Source organism: Sus scrofa, chromosome 2, assembly GCF_054392235.1.
Source record: "Sus scrofa isolate SSC_HxYL_T2T_F1_AM1 chromosome 2, Sscrofa_HxYL_maternal_Yorkshire_Landrace_v2.0, whole genome shotgun sequence".
NCBI classification, from domain to species: Eukaryota; Metazoa; Chordata; class Mammalia; order Artiodactyla; family Suidae; genus Sus; species Sus scrofa.
Window position 1 is genome coordinate 32,927,672 of NC_139384.1, and position 21,071 is coordinate 32,948,742.

At 40.3% G+C, this 21,071-nt stretch overlaps 1 protein-coding gene across 15 annotated transcripts in view; it reads left to right on the forward strand.

The window, feature by feature from the left end:
- DCDC1 (doublecortin domain containing 1) overlaps positions 1-21,071 on the forward strand; it is a 489,423-nt gene that overhangs the window by 418,252 nt on the left and 50,100 nt on the right. For 13 of the 15 annotated variants that reach the window (XM_021085290.2, XM_013994471.3, XM_085011466.1 and 10 more), the window contains one exon: positions 1,908-2,121. Coding sequence is in view for 8 of the 15 variants with exons in the window: in XM_013994471.3 (XP_013849925.3) it covers positions 1,908-1,958 (51 nt within the window). In the remaining 7 variants the exon portion in view is untranslated. Of the gene's footprint in view, positions 1-1,907; positions 2,122-3,202; positions 6,078-10,155; positions 10,202-11,054; positions 11,343-15,565; positions 17,107-21,071 lie in introns of those variants that run through there. The other 2 variants (XR_014837084.1, XM_021085287.2) reach the window with 2 other exon arrangements.

Here is a 21,071-nt window from a genome sequence, read left to right on the forward strand (position 1 = left end):
GGGTGAGGGAAGGATTTGTTCCATGCCTCCGCTCTAGCTTCTGGCAGTTTGCAGACAATCTGGTGTTCCTTGGCTTGTAGAATCACCACCCTGATCTCTGCCTCATCTCCATGTGACATTCTCCCTGTGTGTCTGTGTTCAGATTTCCCCAGTCATGTTGGATTAGAGGACCACCTACTCCAGAATGACCTCATCTGAACTAATTACATCTGCAATCGTCTGTTTCCAAATAAGAACACATTCTGAGAGGCTGGGCTTTGGGACTTTGACATGTGAATTTTTTTTTTCCTGGTTGGTGGGGGGGGGGGGCTACAATTCAACCCATAACAATCAGTAAGATAAGTCTCAACTCTCACCTCACATAAGCACTTCATCTGAACGCAAGTGCTCTACCATTAAAGATGGCAACGTTCTTTCTTGATGGCATGTCTCTCTCCCTTTTATGTCTTTCTTGCTTCTTACTAACACTGAAGTCTGATATTAATGGAAAAACCATTAAAAAAAACTATTATCCTATGAGGTAAAGTGAATGCACTCAACTGTGAAAGGAAGACTTATCGATCAATTTCAGTTAAACCTTGCTTGTCTGACACTTTGCAGCGAAGGAATGTGTTTTTATTGCCTGGCCAGATAGTTCAGATTTCCGGTCAGTCTTAGTAAAGGCTCCTTTTATAACATTGATAAAATTTTATCACAGAGCTATGAAAACAAAATTAGATTTCATAACTCACATCAGGCCTTGAAGGGGATGCCTCTATAAATTTTACAAACCTTATCAAGTTTTAATGCACCTCTTCTGATAAATATTTTTAAAATATCAACTTCTACTTTACTTCATATGTATATATGAGTGTATATAAATAAATGTGTGTGTGTGTATAATATATACATGTATTTCTCTCTCTGTCCCTTGTAGGATAGAAAACTTTTTTCACCTACTTGAAAACAGAAGACTGACAGGCCAATTATTTAGATTGCCAAAGACTCTAAATTTTAGGAAAATCCACTTCTAGAAAAGAAATCTGTGTCATTTATTTAAAAATTGAGTCCTGGAATTTATCCTTCAAAATAACTGGATTTTTCATGGTCAGATTTTGAAGAATTACCAACACTGATAAATCAGTTATAAGTTATAAATTCATAATAAGACATATGATAATCAAGGGCAGAGTTAGCCATAGCAATTTTGTATTCTAGTGAAAAATCTGTATACTTTCTCTAGTCTTTCCATGCTGTAGTATGGCCTGTTGGGAAAAAAATTGCATATGTGTGGAGCACATATTTTGTCTCCCCAGCTAGATGGTAATTGCCTAGACAACAGAGACTCTTATTTTCATTCACTTGGGGCAGGGCTCTACCCACAAGGACTCAGTGATGCGGCCCAGCAGTCCCACTGCCAGAGCACTGTGACAGCAAGACAAGGTTCAGCCACCTTCCACTCGTGCTAAACTGCGAACCAAAATTACAGCAGTACAATGGAAATGGAGGGTCTGCTTTATGGAATTTGATTTCAGTCAGCTGTTCAGGAACTACAATCCTCAGAGTCAGATTAAATCGAGTTATAGTTGGATAGTCCCCTCTGCTTTTCAGTGGCAGGAAACATTTCTCAATATTGGGCAAATGAAATAAATGGCGTCGTGTAAACTAGGCAACTGGTATTCTTAAAAATAGATCTTTGATGATTATACATTTTTGTCTCAAGTGCCGAGTTTGAAGAAACATCCAGAAATTATGTGAAATTACTTATGAATGAATGGACAACATTGAAAACCTCAGTAGATTATTGTAAAGGAGTTCTCATACTGTTTTGATTCATATACTCCTTTGAGAATCTTTTGAAAAGCCATAAACTTACAAAAGGCACATATAAAAAATGTTTTTCTCATACCATTTCATGGCATTCACAGGCCTCCCTGAAAAACACTCGTGAACTTCCAAGCAAAGAACTCCTGATATAAGAGAAGATATTTCTGATTTCCATATCTTTACGGTTTGGAGGGACATGGGACGTACCTCTTACTGGAAGATTTCGAAATGTCAGCAGATGCAAATTCTTGCTTTCACTGTGGTCATGTTATCTTGTTATGTTAAAAAACAATAAACCATGAAGATTTCTTATCATCTTTGAGTGTGATTTTTTTTTTTTTTTGCATCTATGGATCTTAAGTGGGAAAAGATAAGGAAATATAAACTTCAACAGTCTTGTTAATATTGTGCATTCCTTGGAGAAAACACTTATTACCTGGAAGGAAAAAGCTAATTAAGTCGACATTTCTTACAATCACGAAGCCATTTTACTTCCTGTTCTTACAGACAGAAGGGAATACATGCTGTTTCCCTTTTGTCTGTCAGGAGAATAATGGGGAACACTGACAGCCCTGGCAGTTGGGAGCTGAAACTCAGCAGAAAAGTGACCACAGGTATCCAGAACCTGCCCAAAGTCACTGCCTCTTGTCCATAGAGAAACAGGGTATCTTGGTTTGGAACTCACAGTTCTATCCACTGCTCTTCTGTTTGTGCACTTATGTAACATTAGGATCGGGGTTAGGGGTTAGGGTTAGGGTGCTTCTAAACATTTAGATACTTGGATTATTTTATCCCAAGTCATGTTACAGCTCTACTTCAGTTAATGTAGTCAAAGGATCCTGTGCAGTCAGCCAGAAACGATGTTAAAATGCCTTCTAACTCCTTTTAAGGTATTGTTTAGAAACCTCCTTAAAACTTTTAACCCTTTATATGAAAAGATGTTGGATTATGATTAATATTGCTTTCCTTGGCTGGAGTTCTCAGATTAGAAAAGGACACTGCACCTGGAGCCAAAGGTACCCTACAAAGCGGCTCTGTCTCTTCTCTGCTTTGTTTCAGAGCTTAGCATGATGCCTGCAACACAGTAGGCGCTCACTAAATCTTTGTCAAATATCAAACAATGAGCTGACTTTCCACTCTGGCTGTGCTTCTTACTTTCTCCTTTGTGACATGAGAATTATATTTCCTTCTACCCCCTAAAACTTGTTTTTAGCACCAGATGTGCTAAAGCATGGAAAAGCATATTTCCTTCTTACCTGAATAAAAGGTATAATCTTCAAAATTAGGCAGATGAGCTCATGCAGATATAAAAGAAGTAAGTATAAATGTATTATTGTAGGGGAAAGAAAGGGATCACAGACTTATAGTTCAAAGTAAGATATTTTTTGTTTTATAGAATTTTGAAGCTGAAATGAAGGAGGCGACTGCTCCGTCAACAGAAGTGAAGGACCACCACACCCCAGGACTTAAGGCAACAAGATGATGAGTTTCTTTCATTCATGGGTACAATCTAAGACATCTCAGAGCTTCCCTGTGGCCAGTAGGGGAAGGATTATGTAACAGTCATGTAAGTTGGGAGAAGGGACCTTCTGATGTTCAATAGCAGAGGTGGGAGGCAAATGCTATAGTTGAAAGTTAGCCAAAATTATTTTAAAGGGCTATTGATAACATACATTTATAAGGTTCTGGTTTACTCAAGTATTTGAACAGCAAGGAGTACCCCAAACTCAGAGGAAACTGGCATCATTTATTCATACAGTGTATATTTATGGAATTTCTATGTTATGCTATCACTGCTCTGGGAGCAGGGGCTACAATGCCGAACGAGACAGTCTTGGTTCTCATGTACCTTACTAACCTAGTGATAACACACAGTCCATCAAAAAGGGAAGCAAATTAAGAAGTGAGAAAACAACCGTTGATAAATGCTATGAAGGAATGAAATTGAATAAAGGGATAGAAAGCCACTGGACAAGCCATTTTTCAAATGCACAATAGTTGTCAAAAACTTTGTTGAATGGATAAGTAAATGAATGGTGATTTCAAAATTTCAAAATATCATTTTGCAGAGAATAATCACTGTAATTTGCTACTTTGGAAGCACTCTTTTATAGAGTTTGGGGAAGAGAGCAGTGGACTTGGAGTTAGTAAATAAGGACTTAGGTCTGCTGTTATCATCAGACTGTGTGACCTTGGGAAATTCACCTAGCCTGTCTGTGTCTTGAATATAGACTGGCAAACACCGATTCAGCAGAAAACTCTAAACGTTTAGATATGCCAGCTTCTAACAGAGGCAAAGTATAACAAATGCTGAGATGTCCTCAAAAATGTTACAGAATTTATATTTATCTCAGGAGAACTACAGTGTCATCACTGCCACCACCTCTTCCATCACCACCAGGTGGTCAGAAGGAGTTGTCTCCCAGGAGGCAGGAGCTCAGGTGCTGAAATCAATGAGTGTTGGCTGAGGAACTACCTGCTAAGCATCAGACACCATGGTAGTTCTTTACATTCATTAACCTGTTTAGCGCTCACAAGAATTACTAACTCCATTTTGCAGATCTGGAAACTGAGGCACTGACATCAGATAACTTGCCTGTGGTCTCATAGTGAAGAAGGGGCAGAATGAAGCCTGACACCGAAAGCATGAGCACTAACCCCTTACATAACAACTACTCCATTTGTCCATTCAAGAAGTATTTTTTTGAGCACCTACTATGTGCTAAGAACTTTTTGATCAGGTTCAGTCTGGCAGTAAGTGATAACACTCCTTTGTGTCCAGAAAAAAAAAAGCAAGTGCACAGAGGAGAGAGAATAAAGGGGGGGTGAATACAGAGTACACGCTCTTGTTCCTTTGATTGAACTCAGGAGAAACAACATTTTTTTTGCTACCACTCTCTGAGCTTCTGGAATCTCTCTGTCTGCTCTCTGTTTGAACTTGGGCAAATATAAAACTTACATTTTCTCTGTTCCTGGAGCTTTCAGAATCCCAAAGCATTTGGTTTAGATTAAATCCCTTGACCGAGGCATTATAATTCGGCTTCAACACAGATGATCCCGTCACCCGTCACCTTATCTAACCTAACTGCTTATTACAGTAACAGAGTACACTAGTCTGGAGGCAGGGGCAGGCCCGGGGAGAGAAGGTCACGCAGGTTTAGCAGCCACATGTACACAGCAGGGTGGTGTGCTTTTAGAATCTCGAGGGGTGGATTCATAAAATCCAATCAGGAGCATGTGTATGCATTTATAGAAGCCTTTATTTTATTTATTTATTTTTTTGCCTGAATCTAAATTATAGAGATTTTAATAGCTCCAGTAATTAGACAAGTATGCAGTCAACCCCATTATGTTCCTGTGTAATATCACACTCCCCAGGGCCCACCTTCCCTGCTTGCTGGTCTCCCTGCATGGGCCCCCGGCCCCCTATTTTCTACCATAGTGAAGCAGTTTTCTTTTCAAAGAGCTCACTGTTCACATTGTTTTTGTTCCTTCAATCTGGAGGTTGGATTTGCTTTCTCAGCGGTTTCCCCATTGCATTGCCCCGTGGTGTAAGAAAAGGATAGAGAGGGGCCTGATCTTTCGTCCAAATTCCCCACCATGGCTAGTGCCTAGCGCATGTGGGAGGCTGCACAGTGGATGCCATCACAGTCGAGAAGGCACTTAGCACGGTGACTGGCGCAGGCTAGACCCTTCACCAACACTCACAACTAACTCAGCTTAGAAACCTCTTCCTGGCTCAGTTATTGACCTTAAAGAAAGCAGAACAAAACACCTAGACTCACTATCTTAAATCATGGACTCGATAGAAAATTGCTTTTCTAGCTTCCTGATTGCCTCTCGCTCTATTTTTTTCTCTTGTGTTTTGTAACTTTGTCTTATCCATAGTAATATTTCACTTCATCAGCATAGATAATCTCCCTGCACGTGCTGAGGGCATATCTTGATATATATTGGACATCTTAAATGTTTCCTATTATCGTTTCTTCCAGAACTAAATCTTTTGGTTATTTAAAATTTAAGGACAGGATCGCTATATTACTAAAATAATGCAGTTTAACAGGAGATTGACTTTTTCCATATGCATACATCTATTTTCCTAGGGGCTGTCAGAAAGCAGCTTGCATTACCCTTTGTTTTAGGGGTCGTTTGTTTGTGTGTTTGTTTTCTCCTTGAAAAGATTTCCAAAGAAAGACATCTGGAGTTTAGTGTCTTGAGGTCATCTTTTCTTATTCAGCCCCCACCAAGAAAAAGAAAGTAAGAACGAAAAATCCAAGTCAACTGTCTTTTCTTCCTAAGCAACTGAAAATTGTCCTGTGACAACAATTCTAGAAGTCTGTGATATTGGCCTCTAGGCTGCTTAGAAAGGGGGACAAAATAGCTTAAAATCAAAATCCTATAATTGACTTCCTTGTAATTGGCACACTGATACTCTCTTTTCTCTCTCGAGTGGGTATCAGACAGACAGAAACCGTGGTGTGGGCAGCGACAGAGCCTTGAAAGTCAGCAATGTTTTCTGAGACTATCTGAAATCTGTTCTACAGAGACAGATAAAAGGATAATGAGCTGAGTATTTTTAAAGGATTCTCACAATTTGCAACTCAAACAAATCTAGTTTTCAAGTACGTGTGTGTTTTTTTAGACTGTAATGACTGAAAATGTTAAACTAAATATTTTGCTTAAACAAGTGTAGACGAAGGGGGTAAATGAGCAAATTAAAATGCATGAAGGCTGCCTCTGCCATGGCAGCTTCCTCTAGAAGAGAATGGCTAATTCATACGCGAGATATTCTTGTCACTCCTTGGGAGAAAGGCCGCCCTGGGGAGGAGCCCAACCGTTCAGCGTTTTGCTTCTGGTCAGGATTGATTCCAGATGTGGGAGGTAAATGCTAGAAAGGGTTTGGAAAATGGAGTGGAAATGAAAAATCCCGCAGGCCATTTGAGTGTTGATGACAGATGAGGTAGGTATTTTCAGGTAACTAATGAACTTGCTAGGAGCTTGGAGAGTGCTCAATCCAGTGGATATTTAACAGGCAGGAAAGACCCAGCTGAGATGGTGCACTGCCCCCAAACACCAAGAACGAGGCCTGACCAGAACACATAAATAGCAAGAGCTAAGACATGGTTATGTAAATGAACTGAAGTTCAGTCTTTTCCTAAAGCTAGCTCACAATTTGTAAATATGCTTTTTTTTTTAAACTTCCTATTATTTAATTAATTGTGACTTACTTCATTATTTGAGAAAATAATGAACAAGTGTTCATGTGTAAATCAGTAAGGAGGAAAAAGAGGCAGAATATTAGAGAGATTATAAGCATAGGTCTTTAAGTGACCCGGACTTGGGTTTTTTAAATAAGGACCCTCCACTTCTTAACTTGATATTGAGTTAAGTAGTCTAAGCCACAGTTTTCTGTTCTTTAAAATGAGTATAATATTAGTGTTTATTTTAAAAGAGTTGCAGTGAGAATTAAATGAGGTGATGTATATAAAACCCTGAGCCTAACACTCAATCAGTGCTCAATAAATGTGAAGTTAACGTGATAATTATTGCTATTCCAGGAATGGAGTTTGAACCAGCAGGTGATACATAATCCCAGCCTAGAAAGTTTAATCTTTAGCCGTGGAGATTTTGACTCACAGGACTTTCCTATCATTAATAGATGCCTACTATTTTCAACTTTAGTATTGATGTTTCAGTTAGAGTTTTTGGTTGCAAGCGACAGGAATTTACTATTGACAACATAAGCAACCAGGAGATTACAGGAAGGTTGACAGGAGGTTTACAGAATGGGAGGACGCCAGCATTAGAAATAGACAGGAAGCCTGAGAAGCAGAAGGCAGGAAGCAGAACAGCAATCCTTTGGCATCCAGGACAGCAAGGCAAGTCTCGGGAGAGGAGGTGATATCTGTGGCCAAGCTCAGTTTACATGCTCAGTCCCTTGCCATGAAAGGAGGCAGGAAAAAGAAAATACGGAGATCAGACCCTGAAATTATGCTATCTCAATTGTGGACACAGGGAAATTAGGATGTATAAGAAGGGAAAATGAACTCTGGCAGCCAAACTCCATAAATATTCGTCATTATTTAGCCAACCTTCTGTAATGCATTTCACAAAATTTTCACGTTAAGCCACATGCTCTTGGGTATAATGATCATATTGCTGGAGTCACATTCCCAAGTCCTCAGGGCTGAAGAAGACTGGAAGGTGCCTGCCAGTTTATCTTGAGGGAAGAGACCAGAAGGGTAGAGGTCGGATGGCTGCACACAGCAGTACAGGCTATACACTACACAGGAGTGCCCAGCTGAGAAGGCAAGTGGGGGCTGAAATTCATCTTTACCCCTCTTGCCATACCTCTACCCAGAGCAAGAGGCTCCTTCTTGGAATTTTCATGAAGACACTGCCATCTCACCGACTCCTGCAATCACAATGTTGCATCAAACCAGGGCAGGTACCATTTTCTCATTTGCTCCCACATGTCTTAGAGGCTAGTGGTGGCCATTGCTAAATCCCATACCACCCAGGAGCAAAGGAGAAAAGGAAGGAAATTGGGATGGCTGCCTTCCTCCATCTCTTGCCTCTGTCACATCTTTCTCTTTGTTTTCATTATCCTGGAAAGAGAGACTCTCAGGATTGAATGAGATTTGGACAGTCTCCTAATCCAGATACTTACCCAGTGCTTGAAATGTAGCCTTCTCCCCTCCCCCACAACATAAAGTCTATGACAACTAGTCATCCAGATTTAAGCACCTCCACGGACAGGAAATTTACCACCTTCTCAGACAGGCCATTCTAAGGGGAATTTTTCCTTAGATACCTGAAATGTATGTGCTTATGAAGTCTAGTCACTCTGATTGGTTCTATGTCTGGGGCTACAAGACACAAGCTGAACCCTTCTTCCATGTGAGAGGCCTTTCAATAGTTGAAGTCTACTGTGGTCCTTTTCCAGCATAACTTTCTCACTTAGACCTTGAGTAGCAGCATTTCATGATATAGCTGGTCAGAAGTTCTTTGAATTCACTCTCATTTATCACATTGAAGCCCCCTTACAATGTGTCATCCAGAATTGAATGCACTAGCCAAACATTATCCAAGTAAAGCCCAGGATACTGCTAAGTATTAATGATCATAAGTCATAACAATAGTAGCTAACTGAGCTAAATTAAAAACTCGCTGCATACCAGGCATTGTGATAAGCACTTTCCTTAACAAGACTTAACTGAATCCTTACAACTCTTTCCAAGATTCTGTTATTATTCTCTTTTACAGAAAAAGAAACTGAGGTTCTGAGAAGTTGAGTTGCTCACCTCAGCTTCCCATCACTGGTAACAGGTAGCGATGAGAGTCAAACCTGAGTGTCCCTGAGATCAGAGCTCACACACTATCCACTCACTATGACTTCGTTTATGTTGCTGAAACTCCATGAGCTTTGTGGGCCCTTGTTACTGGTACATCTCATGTGCATGAGACATCTCTCATAGAGATTGTACTGCTGGATCCTAGGACCGAGAGCACACCAAAAGTAGGGAAGATTGTGAGAGAGTACCAAGTGTCATGGCTACACTTTCATTAATTCTTTTTTACTCAAAAGCACCAGGTTGCCCTTTGATTAGATTTCTGGCAAGTTTTGATGTTGTTTCCTTTTCTAGGGCCACACCTGTGGCTTATGGAAGTTCCCGGTTAGGGGTCAAATCAGAGTTGCAACTGCTGACTTAACACCACAGCCACAGCAACGCAGGCTCCCAGCCATGTCTGTGCCCTACACTGCAGCTTGTGGCAATATGGGATCCTTAGCCCACTGACGGGGGGCTAGGGATCAAACTCGCATCCTCGTGGCTGCTAGTCAGGTTTTTAATCCCCTGATTCACAATGGGAACTCATGCTGTTTTCCATAGAGTGGTTTGGAGAACAAAAAGGGACTCAAGAGCAATTACTGCTTCCACCAAAGTGATAGAAGAGCAAGATGTTCCACTCAGCCCCCTCAGTTCTCCCAACCCCCTTCATTCACATAATCCTGGAGAGTCATCTGAATTAAGATGTGCACTGAGGAGTTCCCATCATGGAGCAACAGAAACAAATCCGACTAGGAACCATGAAGTTTCGGATTCGATCCCTGGCCTCGCTCAGTGGGTTAAGGATCCGGCATTACCATGGCTGTGGTGTAGATCACAGATGCGGCTCGGATCTGGCATTGCTGTGGCTTTGGCGTAGGCCAGCAACAACAGCTCTGATTAGACCTCCATATGCCGCGAGTGCCGCCCTAAAAAGACAAAAAAAAAAAAAAAAAAAAAAAGATGTGCACTGAATTTTCAGTTTGGTGGACGCTGGTCCTTTTCATTGTCCTTTTAACAGCTTGATACCCAGGCCTTATGGAAATGATCTCAGCACTCTGTGAAAGGTGAGCAACTCTCAGCCAACCCCAGGTGAGTATGAAGAATTCTCCCAAAGCCCACAGTAGCAAATGGTCAGATTGATCTTCAGTCAAAGGAAAGATCAAACTGCTTGAACAAGCTTACTGCCATAGATGCTACATACAATTCTCCTAAGAGTCCTGGAATTCTGGAAAGTCAGTGAGCTCACATCATCTTAGAGTTCTCTTTGGCCTTTAGTAACAGAACAATCAATTCCGTTAGGATTACACCTAAGAAAATATGGGTGAAATAGTGACATAATGCTGTAAAATTAAGAGGCAAAATCCACAATGTTCTGAAGGAGTGTCTTTCTGCTTCCTGTTTAGTTTTGCTCACTATTCTACCTCAGTCCTTGGCTTAGTGCTGTAATAGATAGTCAAGAAATATTCTTTGAACATCAGCCTTCAATGAACCCTGAGGTACATTAAAGATGCCTAATCCTGTAAGAAGTTGCGAATCATTATATATCTAAATTTGTTATCTACTTTGAATTATGAAGTCTAGTTTTTCTATTTGCTCCAAATCTTAATCACCTTAGGTAAAACAGGCTACTTTTAGTTTGCATTATTTCTCAGTCTTTCCACTACCACCTGTGATAACTCAAAACCAATCCTTTGATGCTGATACTTTCTGATACTCTCCTTTAAATCTCCCTTGGTAGAATGTTTAAAGGGAATTCCAAATTGGATCCCTTCCAAGGTGAACCCATGCTGAATATATGATGTTACACTTTAAAATTTAGAGTTTCCCCTAGCTAAGAAGATTTGTTCCTTGAACCTCAAATTTTAGGAAGAAAATGCTAGATCGTAATTCATAAAGGATTTGTTTTCCTTTTTGCAGGGAATACAGTCCACTAGGTGGCATCTCAACACACAGAAAGCTGGATCTATGCATTGGTGATGAATCCAATATACTGTTTTAAAAATAGGCTCTAAATTGCCCTCAACTATATGGTTGTAATACTATTGAAACACTCAGCATTTGTGAAGAAGATTCTGTGGTGAAGGAACTATGTTTCTGTATTAGATAATAGATGTTCTAATAGAATCCCGCTGCTTTTTCTGATGGAGAACTATTCTGAAATTGCATCCAAGGATGGAAAAGTTGATATGGAAGCACTCTCATCAGGTAACTCCAGTTTCTGGGAGGTGTGATTAGGAGAGATACACATCCACAGACAATGTGACACAAAAGGCCATTAAATCGACAATTAACAGGCTATCTGGTGGGAGTCATTTAGGCCAGATTTAGAAACACAATAACGCCCTCTTCCAGCCTTCAGCATTTCTGGACTCAGCAAACTTCCCTTTGGATGAGAAAGAGGATGCTTCCACCACAATCCCTCCTCAGGTGGTGAGACTTCTATTGATTTGAACCTCCAAGAGGTGGTCTCTATCCTAGTTGGATCACTAGCCATTTGGTCAAGAGAACATTGTTTGTTTGTTTTTGTCTTTTTGTCTTTTCTAGGGTTGCACCTGTGGCACATGGAGGTTCCCAGGCTAGGGGTCTAATCGGAGCTGTAGCTGCTGGCCTACACCAGAGCCACAGCAATGTGGGATCTGAGCCACGTCTTCAACCTGCACCACAGCTCACGGCAACGCTGGATCCTTAACCCACTGAGCGAAGCCAGGGATCAGACCCACAACCCCGTGGTTCCTAGTCAGATTCATTAACCACTGAGCCACGACAGGAACTCCTAAGAGGCCGGGAACTCCTAAGAGAACATTTTGAAGACCTTCTGCCATCTTTCAAACTTAATAAAAGTATCTTTAATAGTCATAGGCTTTATGAAGTAATATTTAATTTTTATCTAAAAAAATTTCATTCTTCAAAAAAGTTACCCAAAGATTCTAGAATTTACAAAGACTTCCTTGGCCTCCTAGGCCTGTGTAAGTTACCCCATGTGCTCCCATAGCACCTTATTTCTGCCATCATCTCCCCCGTTACACCCGACTACAGCCACCTGTTGTCTATATACTTGTCTCTCCCTCTAGACTGTAAGCTCAGTGAGCACAGAGAACCTGTCTTGCTCACCCTGTATCCCTAGGGGTGCATAACAGTGTCTGGTACTCACAAAACATTTGCTGAATAAACAAATAAAATTCTAGGGAAGAAAAAAAAGGAATGCATTGACTTCTAAACTAAAAGCCTTAAAATGTTTGCAAGGGCCACTTTATAAGCTATAATACAAAGTTACTCCTCTTTCCCTCTACTCACACAGATTCTAATCTCTGTTATGATGATGGTTCTGGTCTTTTGCTTTCAATCATCATGAGGAGCACAGCATCCAAAGCCTGGCATCCAGAAATAATTCTTGGTTATTTCATAAAAATGAATGCATTCAATTAAATCAGCATTTATTGACCACTGGTAAATATGAAAAACCAAACTGTACATGAAATATTTGGTGTTCAAAGCTGCCTGTGTGTCTCCATCAAAATCTCTGCTCACCTTTCTTTAATTAGAGACAAGTGGATATACAGGAAAGGGTATACATTATAAAACAAAACAATATGCATTGTGAAACCGGAGTTTTTTCATAATTTTTGTCACAAAAGACAACCTTGCAAACAGGACTAGAGCTTTTGGCTGCTTCTGGCAAGGACGTTTTATAAATGAGTCTTTGTAGCAAAGGTCATGAGCTTAGGATCTGGCGTTGTACCAACTGGATTGGAATCCCAGCTCCACTAGTTCCTGTCTTGAGACCTTGAGTTTTTTACTTAACATCTCTTGAAGCTATATTTTAGTGATAATGGTATCATCTATTTTATATGGTTTTAAGGAGGATTAAGTAAAATTATGTGTATAAACTCTTAGTATAGTAGCTGGTCCATAGGAAGAGATCAATAAACATTAGCTATTATTATTATTTATTATTATTTATCATCGTAGTCAATGACAGCCAAAATTAATATTCCATAGGTTCCCTCATGCATCTTTAGATTCTATCCATTAGATTCTGACATTGCAGGTTGTAAATAATTATAAATGAGCCCCAGGCATACCTCAGCATCATGTATTTAAATCAAGAGCCAAAGAATGATAATCCGCCCCCTTTTCCTTTTTGGACTAAGTTTTCCTCTCAATTATTTCAAAGAGTAGATGTCTAGCCACTGCTTCCTTCTCTTCACTCCCTTCCCTGCTTATCTAGTCATCATTCAATATGTATTTATTACTGAGTACTGGGTATTGTTCATCTATGGACTCTACCTCGAAAAGTTTATAGTCTGGAAAGAAAGATGAAACATGCATGCACATGAAACTAAGAAGATTTAGAAAGTGATGAGGTCCAGAAGGGAGGGACATCACACAGCGGAATTCAGAGGAAGTGTAGAATTACTGCTATTTCAGCATTCACACCATGTCCATATAGATAGAGAGATGCTACTGAGGATACAAGAAAAATGAAAGTCATCATTTTTGTGCTTAAGGAATTTAGAAACTTAGAGATAAAACTAAAGCCATGAATGAGTTCATGCTATATCCTAGCATGATCCTATCCATGCCTGATCCTCAGTAGACCTCCAGTTGAAGAAAGATATATCCCAAAGGTATCTGTAACACACACACACACACACCTCTGCCTGGCTCATTCAAAGGAAGAACGTGAATATAGCACTTACTGCCTAACCACTGAGAGCTGGAAATCTCTATGAAGGCAGGCACCGAAAGCTTTCGTTGATCCCTGCAACATTTGGCTTTTATATTGGTTTGCTAAGGATACCATAACAAAGTACCATGCCCTGGGCTGCTTAAACAGAAATTTTTCCCACAGATCAAGATGCCAGAATTCAAAACCGAGGTGTCATCAGGGTTGGTTCCTTCCGAGGGGTGTGAAGGAAAGATCTGTTCCAGGTTTCTCTGCTTGGCTTGTAGATGGCCCTCTTCTCCCAATGTCTTCACATCATCTTCCTTCTTTGTGTGTCATCTCTGTTCCCAAATATCCCCTTTTCAGAAGGACATCAGTCATATCGAATTAAGGCTCATCCTAATGACCTCATTTTAACTTAATATTCTTTGTCCAAATAAGGTCACATTCTGAGGACCTGGGGGTTAAGATTGCAACGTATCTTTGAATGGGGGAAGGGCACATAATTAAACCATAAAATTTTCAAGAACTGAAAATGGTATTCGCCAATCCATTTACCAGACTCACTGCTTAAAATGATACCTAATTATCAATATCAGTTAAGTTCAAATCACCACATATTTATTAATTGTCTGACATGATCAGTACATAACAGTGGATTTTGAGGGAACACACAGATGGAAGGGAAATACAGATGTGGTCTCTGCCTGCTCAATCCTAGGGTAGGACATTGGAGTCCAGTGGGAGAGACAAGATGAGATCAGCACAACTAACCATGCTGCAAGGTTGGATGTGGCAAGGTTTGCAAGAGCAGTGTAGACAAAGAGCTATGGAAGGACATTGAGGCAGTGATATAGCAACTGGAGCTCAAAGGACTTGAAAGACATCAAAGGACAGTGTTGGAAGGGAGAGAAGTTCAGGAGAAGTAGAAGCTTGAACAGAGGTGTAGAGTAAGGAGAGTCACTTATTCAGGTGAATGATCTGGGGTGTGGTTGGGTTAGTGTAATACAGTTCTTTTCTCTTTTCTTTTCTTTTCTCTTCTTTTCCTCCCTTCCCTTCTTCCTTCCTTCCTTCCTTTCTTTCTTTTTTCTTTTTCTTGTCTTTTTAGGGCCATACCCAGGTCATATGGAAATTCCCAGGCTAGGGGTCAAATCACAGCTGTAGCCACCAGCCTACACTACAACCACAGCCATGTGGGGTCTGAGTCGTGTCTGTGACACCACAATTCACAGCAACATCAGATCCTTTAACCCAGTGAAGGGTAGATACTAGTATCCTCATGGATACCAGTCAGGTTCATTACTGCTGAGTCACAATAGGAACTCCCTGAGACGTACTTTTCAAACTTTGTAAAACCTCTGAATTCTTCTTGAAGTGAGATTCTTTGCAGACCCACAGAATATTGCGAGCAGAACTGCTGTTGTCTAAAATCTTGGCAGCTCTAGAGAGCCACAGGGCAGAGTTGAAACCCTAGGGCTGGGGACTACAGCACTAGGAAGTCAGCCTGGGAAAGTAGGGCATGGCCAGCTTTGGACACCCAAGAGTAACCATGGCCCCCAAGGATAATCAAGAGGCATTGGGAGATTTCCAAGCAGAGAAGTGACCAGGCTCCTCTGATGATGATGCATGGGATAGGACAGAAGAGGGGGAAATAACTTTGTCTTAATATAAGTTTATAGAAATGTAACAATAAAATTGTATATCGTCATGTATCCAAAGAACTATAAAAAGTGACTAAATCTTCTGCCTCTGTTCTTCTAAGGCTCTTTGTGACAGCCTCAGCTGTTGAGGAACAAGATGAAGCAGAGAGAAGAAAACAGATTTTATATTTCGAGAAACTGAGATTGATAGCAAGTGGTAGAAAGCATGGGATTTCGATTCTCACAAGCCTGTGTTTGAATCCCAGCTCCTACCAAATACCTTAAGCCTGCATGTTGATTTTCTCATCTGCAAAACTGAGACAACTGTATCAACCTCATATGATTACTGGGAACATGAAATGAGGCCATATACTTAAAATATTGAGCACAGTGTTTGGCAATAGTTAGCTTTCATAGTGTGATTGTTCCCCAAGACAAATTAACCAAGCACAGTAAGGGGAAATGGGGCACCAGGCATACCTAGCAGACCATCGGTGGGTGTGCTGAATGAACCACATTTATGCCGATATGATGGCTGGGTTTTCTTGATCTGGACACATCCTTCCCTTGAGAAGAACATCTGCTGGCTGAAACTCCTCACCTTGGTCCTGTCCACATTTCTCCATTTCCATCCCCACCCTCTTTTAGTGAAGACCACTCAGGCTTCTCCCATGTACTAATCTGCATAGCTTGTTTAGAGATTTGAGCCTACAAAAGGATTCTTAGGCAACAAAAGAGAGAAGTTACTTTGTCCACATGCTCAAGACGCCTGCTTTGTGGATATTATCAAGACAGATTGTGTAGCAAATTGAAGAAGGCCGCCCAGAGTGTCAGAATGTATGTACAGTAATTGAAAAGTATTGCTTGCACACTTTCAGTATCTGGACAATCCCCCAGCAGACAATGGCATCAAGGGATATAATGCACCATAAAGGATGGATTCCAGCTGCATCCAGGACAAATGTCATGCACATGCCCTGAGGAGGGTAGGAAGGGCATCCACTACACTAATGGTTTCCAAGGGAGATGATACTCCTGTTTTTCATGAGTCAGAGACAAGAAAGGGGCTTTGTCAAAAACACCCTCTGTGCTCACATTTGGCTCAGTGTTTTATGCTTCCTGAACGACCCACCTGAAGATGTACTGCCTGCTCTTATTTTGGTGTTTCCCGAGAGTGTCCAGGGTTTCCATCATTAACTAATCCCTAATCACTATCCTCCAGTTTTGAATCACTGATTCCCCCAATGTCTCCCACCTGGCTGGTGACTGCACTGTGTTTTCACAGCCACCAAAGGAATGGTAAACTTTACCTCTCAGAAGACTGAGTGAAGGCTTTGTTTTGCCTTGTGAATTTGCTCATTTGGTGTCCTTGGCTTGGGCCTGTGTGGATGGGACTTGATTGGATTTGAGATTTGAGATTGATTTCCTATGAACTCCACTGGGAGCCAGAAGAAGAATGGAGTGACAGAGGGACTGCTGATCTTTGACCCCAGCCCATTGATGGCTGTTGTCATCACTGTTGGTGGCTGCTCTGAACAAGAATGCATTGTCTCTCCATCTATTGTGGACTTGCCTTCAAAGTCAATCTTCACAGGATGTACCCCTTTAATCAGGGAATGTGCCCTTCCACCTAGGCAAAGGATGGATGAGGAAAGCAGATAAAGTAAGTATGTTAATACTCTAGAGAGTGAGGACTTGAGAAGGAAACATTAGGGAAAAATGATAATGTTAATAAGAATGAGAGTTTGAAATTAATATATATTGAATAGTTACTATATATTATACACTTGCATTGGTTGTTTCACTGAATCCTCTCAATAACACTATAAAGTAAGTGCTCCCTCAATTTTCAGATTAAAAAAAACGAGGTTTCATTTTTTTTTTTAACGTAGGTCATAAGCCTGGCAGACCTATGATTCTATGATTTAATCCCAGGCAATGAATCCAGAGTCTGAGACTCTAAGTATCACTTTGTGTTTCCTCCACGAATGAGGATGGAAGTTGAAACCCAAAGTGGCTTTAGGAGCTCTGCTAACCCCTCTGGAATCAGGAAGATGAATGCATCCATGTGAGAAGTTTCTTAGGTTTTTTGTTTTTTTTTTTTTTTTTTCCATAGTCACCATTTTTGAGGCTCTGGTTAGAGCCTACCTCTCTACAACTCCTACTTTGAAAGATTCTCTGAATCCCCACAATCCTTTCTATAATAATCACTTCACACAAATTAGCTTAGGATCTCCTCATACCAAAGCCATTTCTATTGTTTTTCCATTTTTTAGAATAAAAATTGAGCTTAGATAAGGTTCACCTAAGGTCATATTTCTAGCAAGTAACTGAGTTTGAATTTGAAGCCAAGGAGACCTGACTCATGGTCAGTGTGCTTCCTCTGTGTTCTATCGTCTCCTCTCAATTAAAGGCCCTATGATGTACTTTACTAATCTATTAAGTAATCTACATTTTTTGTTTTACTCTCTAGAGCCAAGGGATGTCAAAAAACTTAGAGTCTTGTTGGCAAAAGCTTTTGTTTAAGTCTTCTTTGTGTAAATAAACCATCAGCACCTTAGGAATTTGGGAGAAATTGCAGAAGGGAGTATGATAGCTCCTGATGGTTTTGAGTGAAAATGCTTTTTCCTCACGTCTCTCTCATACTAGGTATCTTGTCTCCCCAGTTCATTAATCTGTTATTATTATTTCCTCTAGATTCTTTGATTCACATTACTGTAGAAGATCAAAGTAGAAGAAATTACCTCATGCTAAAAGTGAGGAAATGTCTTATTTTTCTTAACGCCTAGGGCAGTATTTTGGTTTCTTTAAATCAAATCAAGTCTTATTTCCAGACCCTACCACTTTAGAGTGATGGAAAAATTCAGTCTTGGTGTTTACTGGGCTCCTTTTCCTTTTCAAACTATCATTCTGTGTGAGAGGATTCCTGGTCTGGAAAATGGGAGGAGGATAGGAGGAGGAGGGTTTAAAGGACTTGACTTTTTTAAATCACTTTTTTAAAAAATATAGTTGATTTACAATGTTTTGCCAATTTCTTCTGTACAGCAAAGTAACGCAGCCCCCACCCCCCCAACACATACATTCCTTTTCTGATAGTATCTTCCACTATGGTCTATCCCAAGAGACTGGATATAGTTCCCCATGCTATGCAGTAGGACTTTATTGCTTGTCCATTCTAAATATAATAGTTTGCATCCACTAATACCAAACTCCCAATCCATCCCACTCCTTCCCCCAATCCCTTTTGGTGACCACAATTCTGTTCTCTATGTCTGTGAGTCTGTTTCTGCATTGTAGATAGGTTAATTTGTGCAGTATTTTAGATTCCACATATAGTATTTGTCTTTCTCTTTCTGACTTACTTCACTTATTGTGAGAATCTCTAGTTGAATTCAATTTGCTGCAAATGGCATTATTTCTTTTTTATGACCGAGTAGTATTCCATTGTGTATATGTAACACATCTTCTTAATCCATTCATCTGTCAATGGGCATTTAGGTTGTTTCCATGCCTTGGCTATTGTGAATAGTGCTGCAATGAACATATGGATGCATATATCTTTCTGAATTATAGTTTTGTCCGGATATATGCCTAAGAGTGGGATTGCTGGATCATATGGTAGTTCTATATATAGTTTTCTGAGGTAACTCCATACTGTTTTCCACAGTGGTTGTACCAGTTTACATTCCCACCCTCTCAGCATTTGTTATTTACAGGCTTATTAATGATGGCCATTCTGACCAGTGTGAGGTGGTACCTCATTGTGGTTTTGATTTGCACTTCTCTAATAATTAATGATGTTGAGCATTTTTCCCTGTGCCTACTGACCATCTGTATGTCCTCTTTGGAGAAATGCTGGAAATAATCTCAGAAGGAAGGTCTGTGATATCAGAAGTAACCAATAGCAGAGAAAACACAAATATATGAAAAAATCTAAAGAAATCTTGTTGTATATATAAAGTAATGATAATGTTTAATCTGTTGGGCTGAAAAAGAGAAGATATAATGAAAACCATGCATAGGAATATTTAAATCAAGAAGAATATGAATAGAATTAGCCATCTAAGCTCTCTCAAAAATGATCAAAGGGGGTAAAAATATCTTCAAGCAAAATTTCATTTTCAAATTTACAGAACAGCTATAAGGTCACTATAAAAAACATTTTCCCCTGAGTAAGTAGCAGGCCAGATACCTTATTACCCCTGAATTGAGTATGTGTTTCATATAAACAAGAACCTGCTCCTCATAGCCACAATTACCCATAAGAATCAGAAGATTAACATCGATAGATTACACATCTAATCCTCTATCCCAGTCTTTCCAATTGTCCTAATAATATCCTTTATAGCAAAAGGATTCTGTTCAGAATTGTGGGCTGCATTTAGATGTCACGACTCTTTAGTCAAATTTAATCACTCCCCACTCCCGACTTTCATGACCTTGACATTTAAAAGCAAGCAAGTTTGCAGGGTTTGTAGGGTTGCGCTACTCATTCTGATTAGGTTGCAAGACTTTATTGCAGGAAACCATCCTACAGAGACCCTCCTTCCCACATGGGTTGTCACAGCACGTGGGGCCACCCCTGTCTACCCATGGAGGTTCTGTCTTTATCACCTTGAGCTCTGCTGCCTCCACCCCAGTGGGACACCTACCTAGTTAGGACCACCTTATAGATTTAGGACCAAATTGCTTGAAAAGTGAAGGGAAAGAAAAGGCAGGAAAAGAGAGGAAGCAGGAAGGAAAGAAGAAAGAAAGAGAAAGAAGAGGAGGGAAGATGGAAAAAGAAGTGGAAAAGGAAGAACTGGAGTTCCTGTCATGGCACAGTGGAAACAAATCTGACTAGGAACCATGAGGTTGCAGGTTTGATCCCTGACCTCACTCAATGGGTTAAGGATCTGATGTTGCTGTGGCTATGGTGTAGGCTGGCAGCTGTAGCTCCAATTGGACCCCTAGTCTAGGAACCTCCGTATGCCACGAGTGCAGCCCTAAAAAAAGCAAAAAAGAAAAGGAAGAACTTCATTTTTAAGTCTTGCTAAACTCAAGATGCACATTAAAAATGTGAGGGCAATTCCTAAAAGGATAGAGGTAGAAAATCTAATATCCAAACTAGCAGAAAGGAAAACAAAATGGAATAAGGGAAAGGGATAAATACTAACTCAGTGTAAACAAAAGCAAGAAAGGAACAAAGCAAATAAGAAACAAACTGAAAAGGGAGGGAGGGACAAATAGAAAGTACTATAATTTGGCAGAATTTAATCTAAATGTATTAGTGATCCAAATCAATAAAAAAAAGAAATAAACAGTCTAGTTAAGAGATTTAATGATTAGATTGAACTCAAAAACAGAATCCATCTCTATGCAGGTCACAGGAGCCAGACCTAAAACATTGGGATAAAGTTTGAAAAGGTCCCAGGCCATTTCTCTCAAACTCATGGCCTTGCTCTCCTGCTCTGGGGAACCAAGAGGTATCAGGTCCAAGTGGTTCAGGCGAGCACTGCTCAGGATGAACCACCTGCTTAAGGTGCCAGAGTCAGAGCAGGCTGGGGAAGATCTCCCTGGAGGGCTGCAGGGGAAGAACAAGATGAACCTGGAACATCTTTATTTTTTTATTTTTTTTATTTTTTTTTT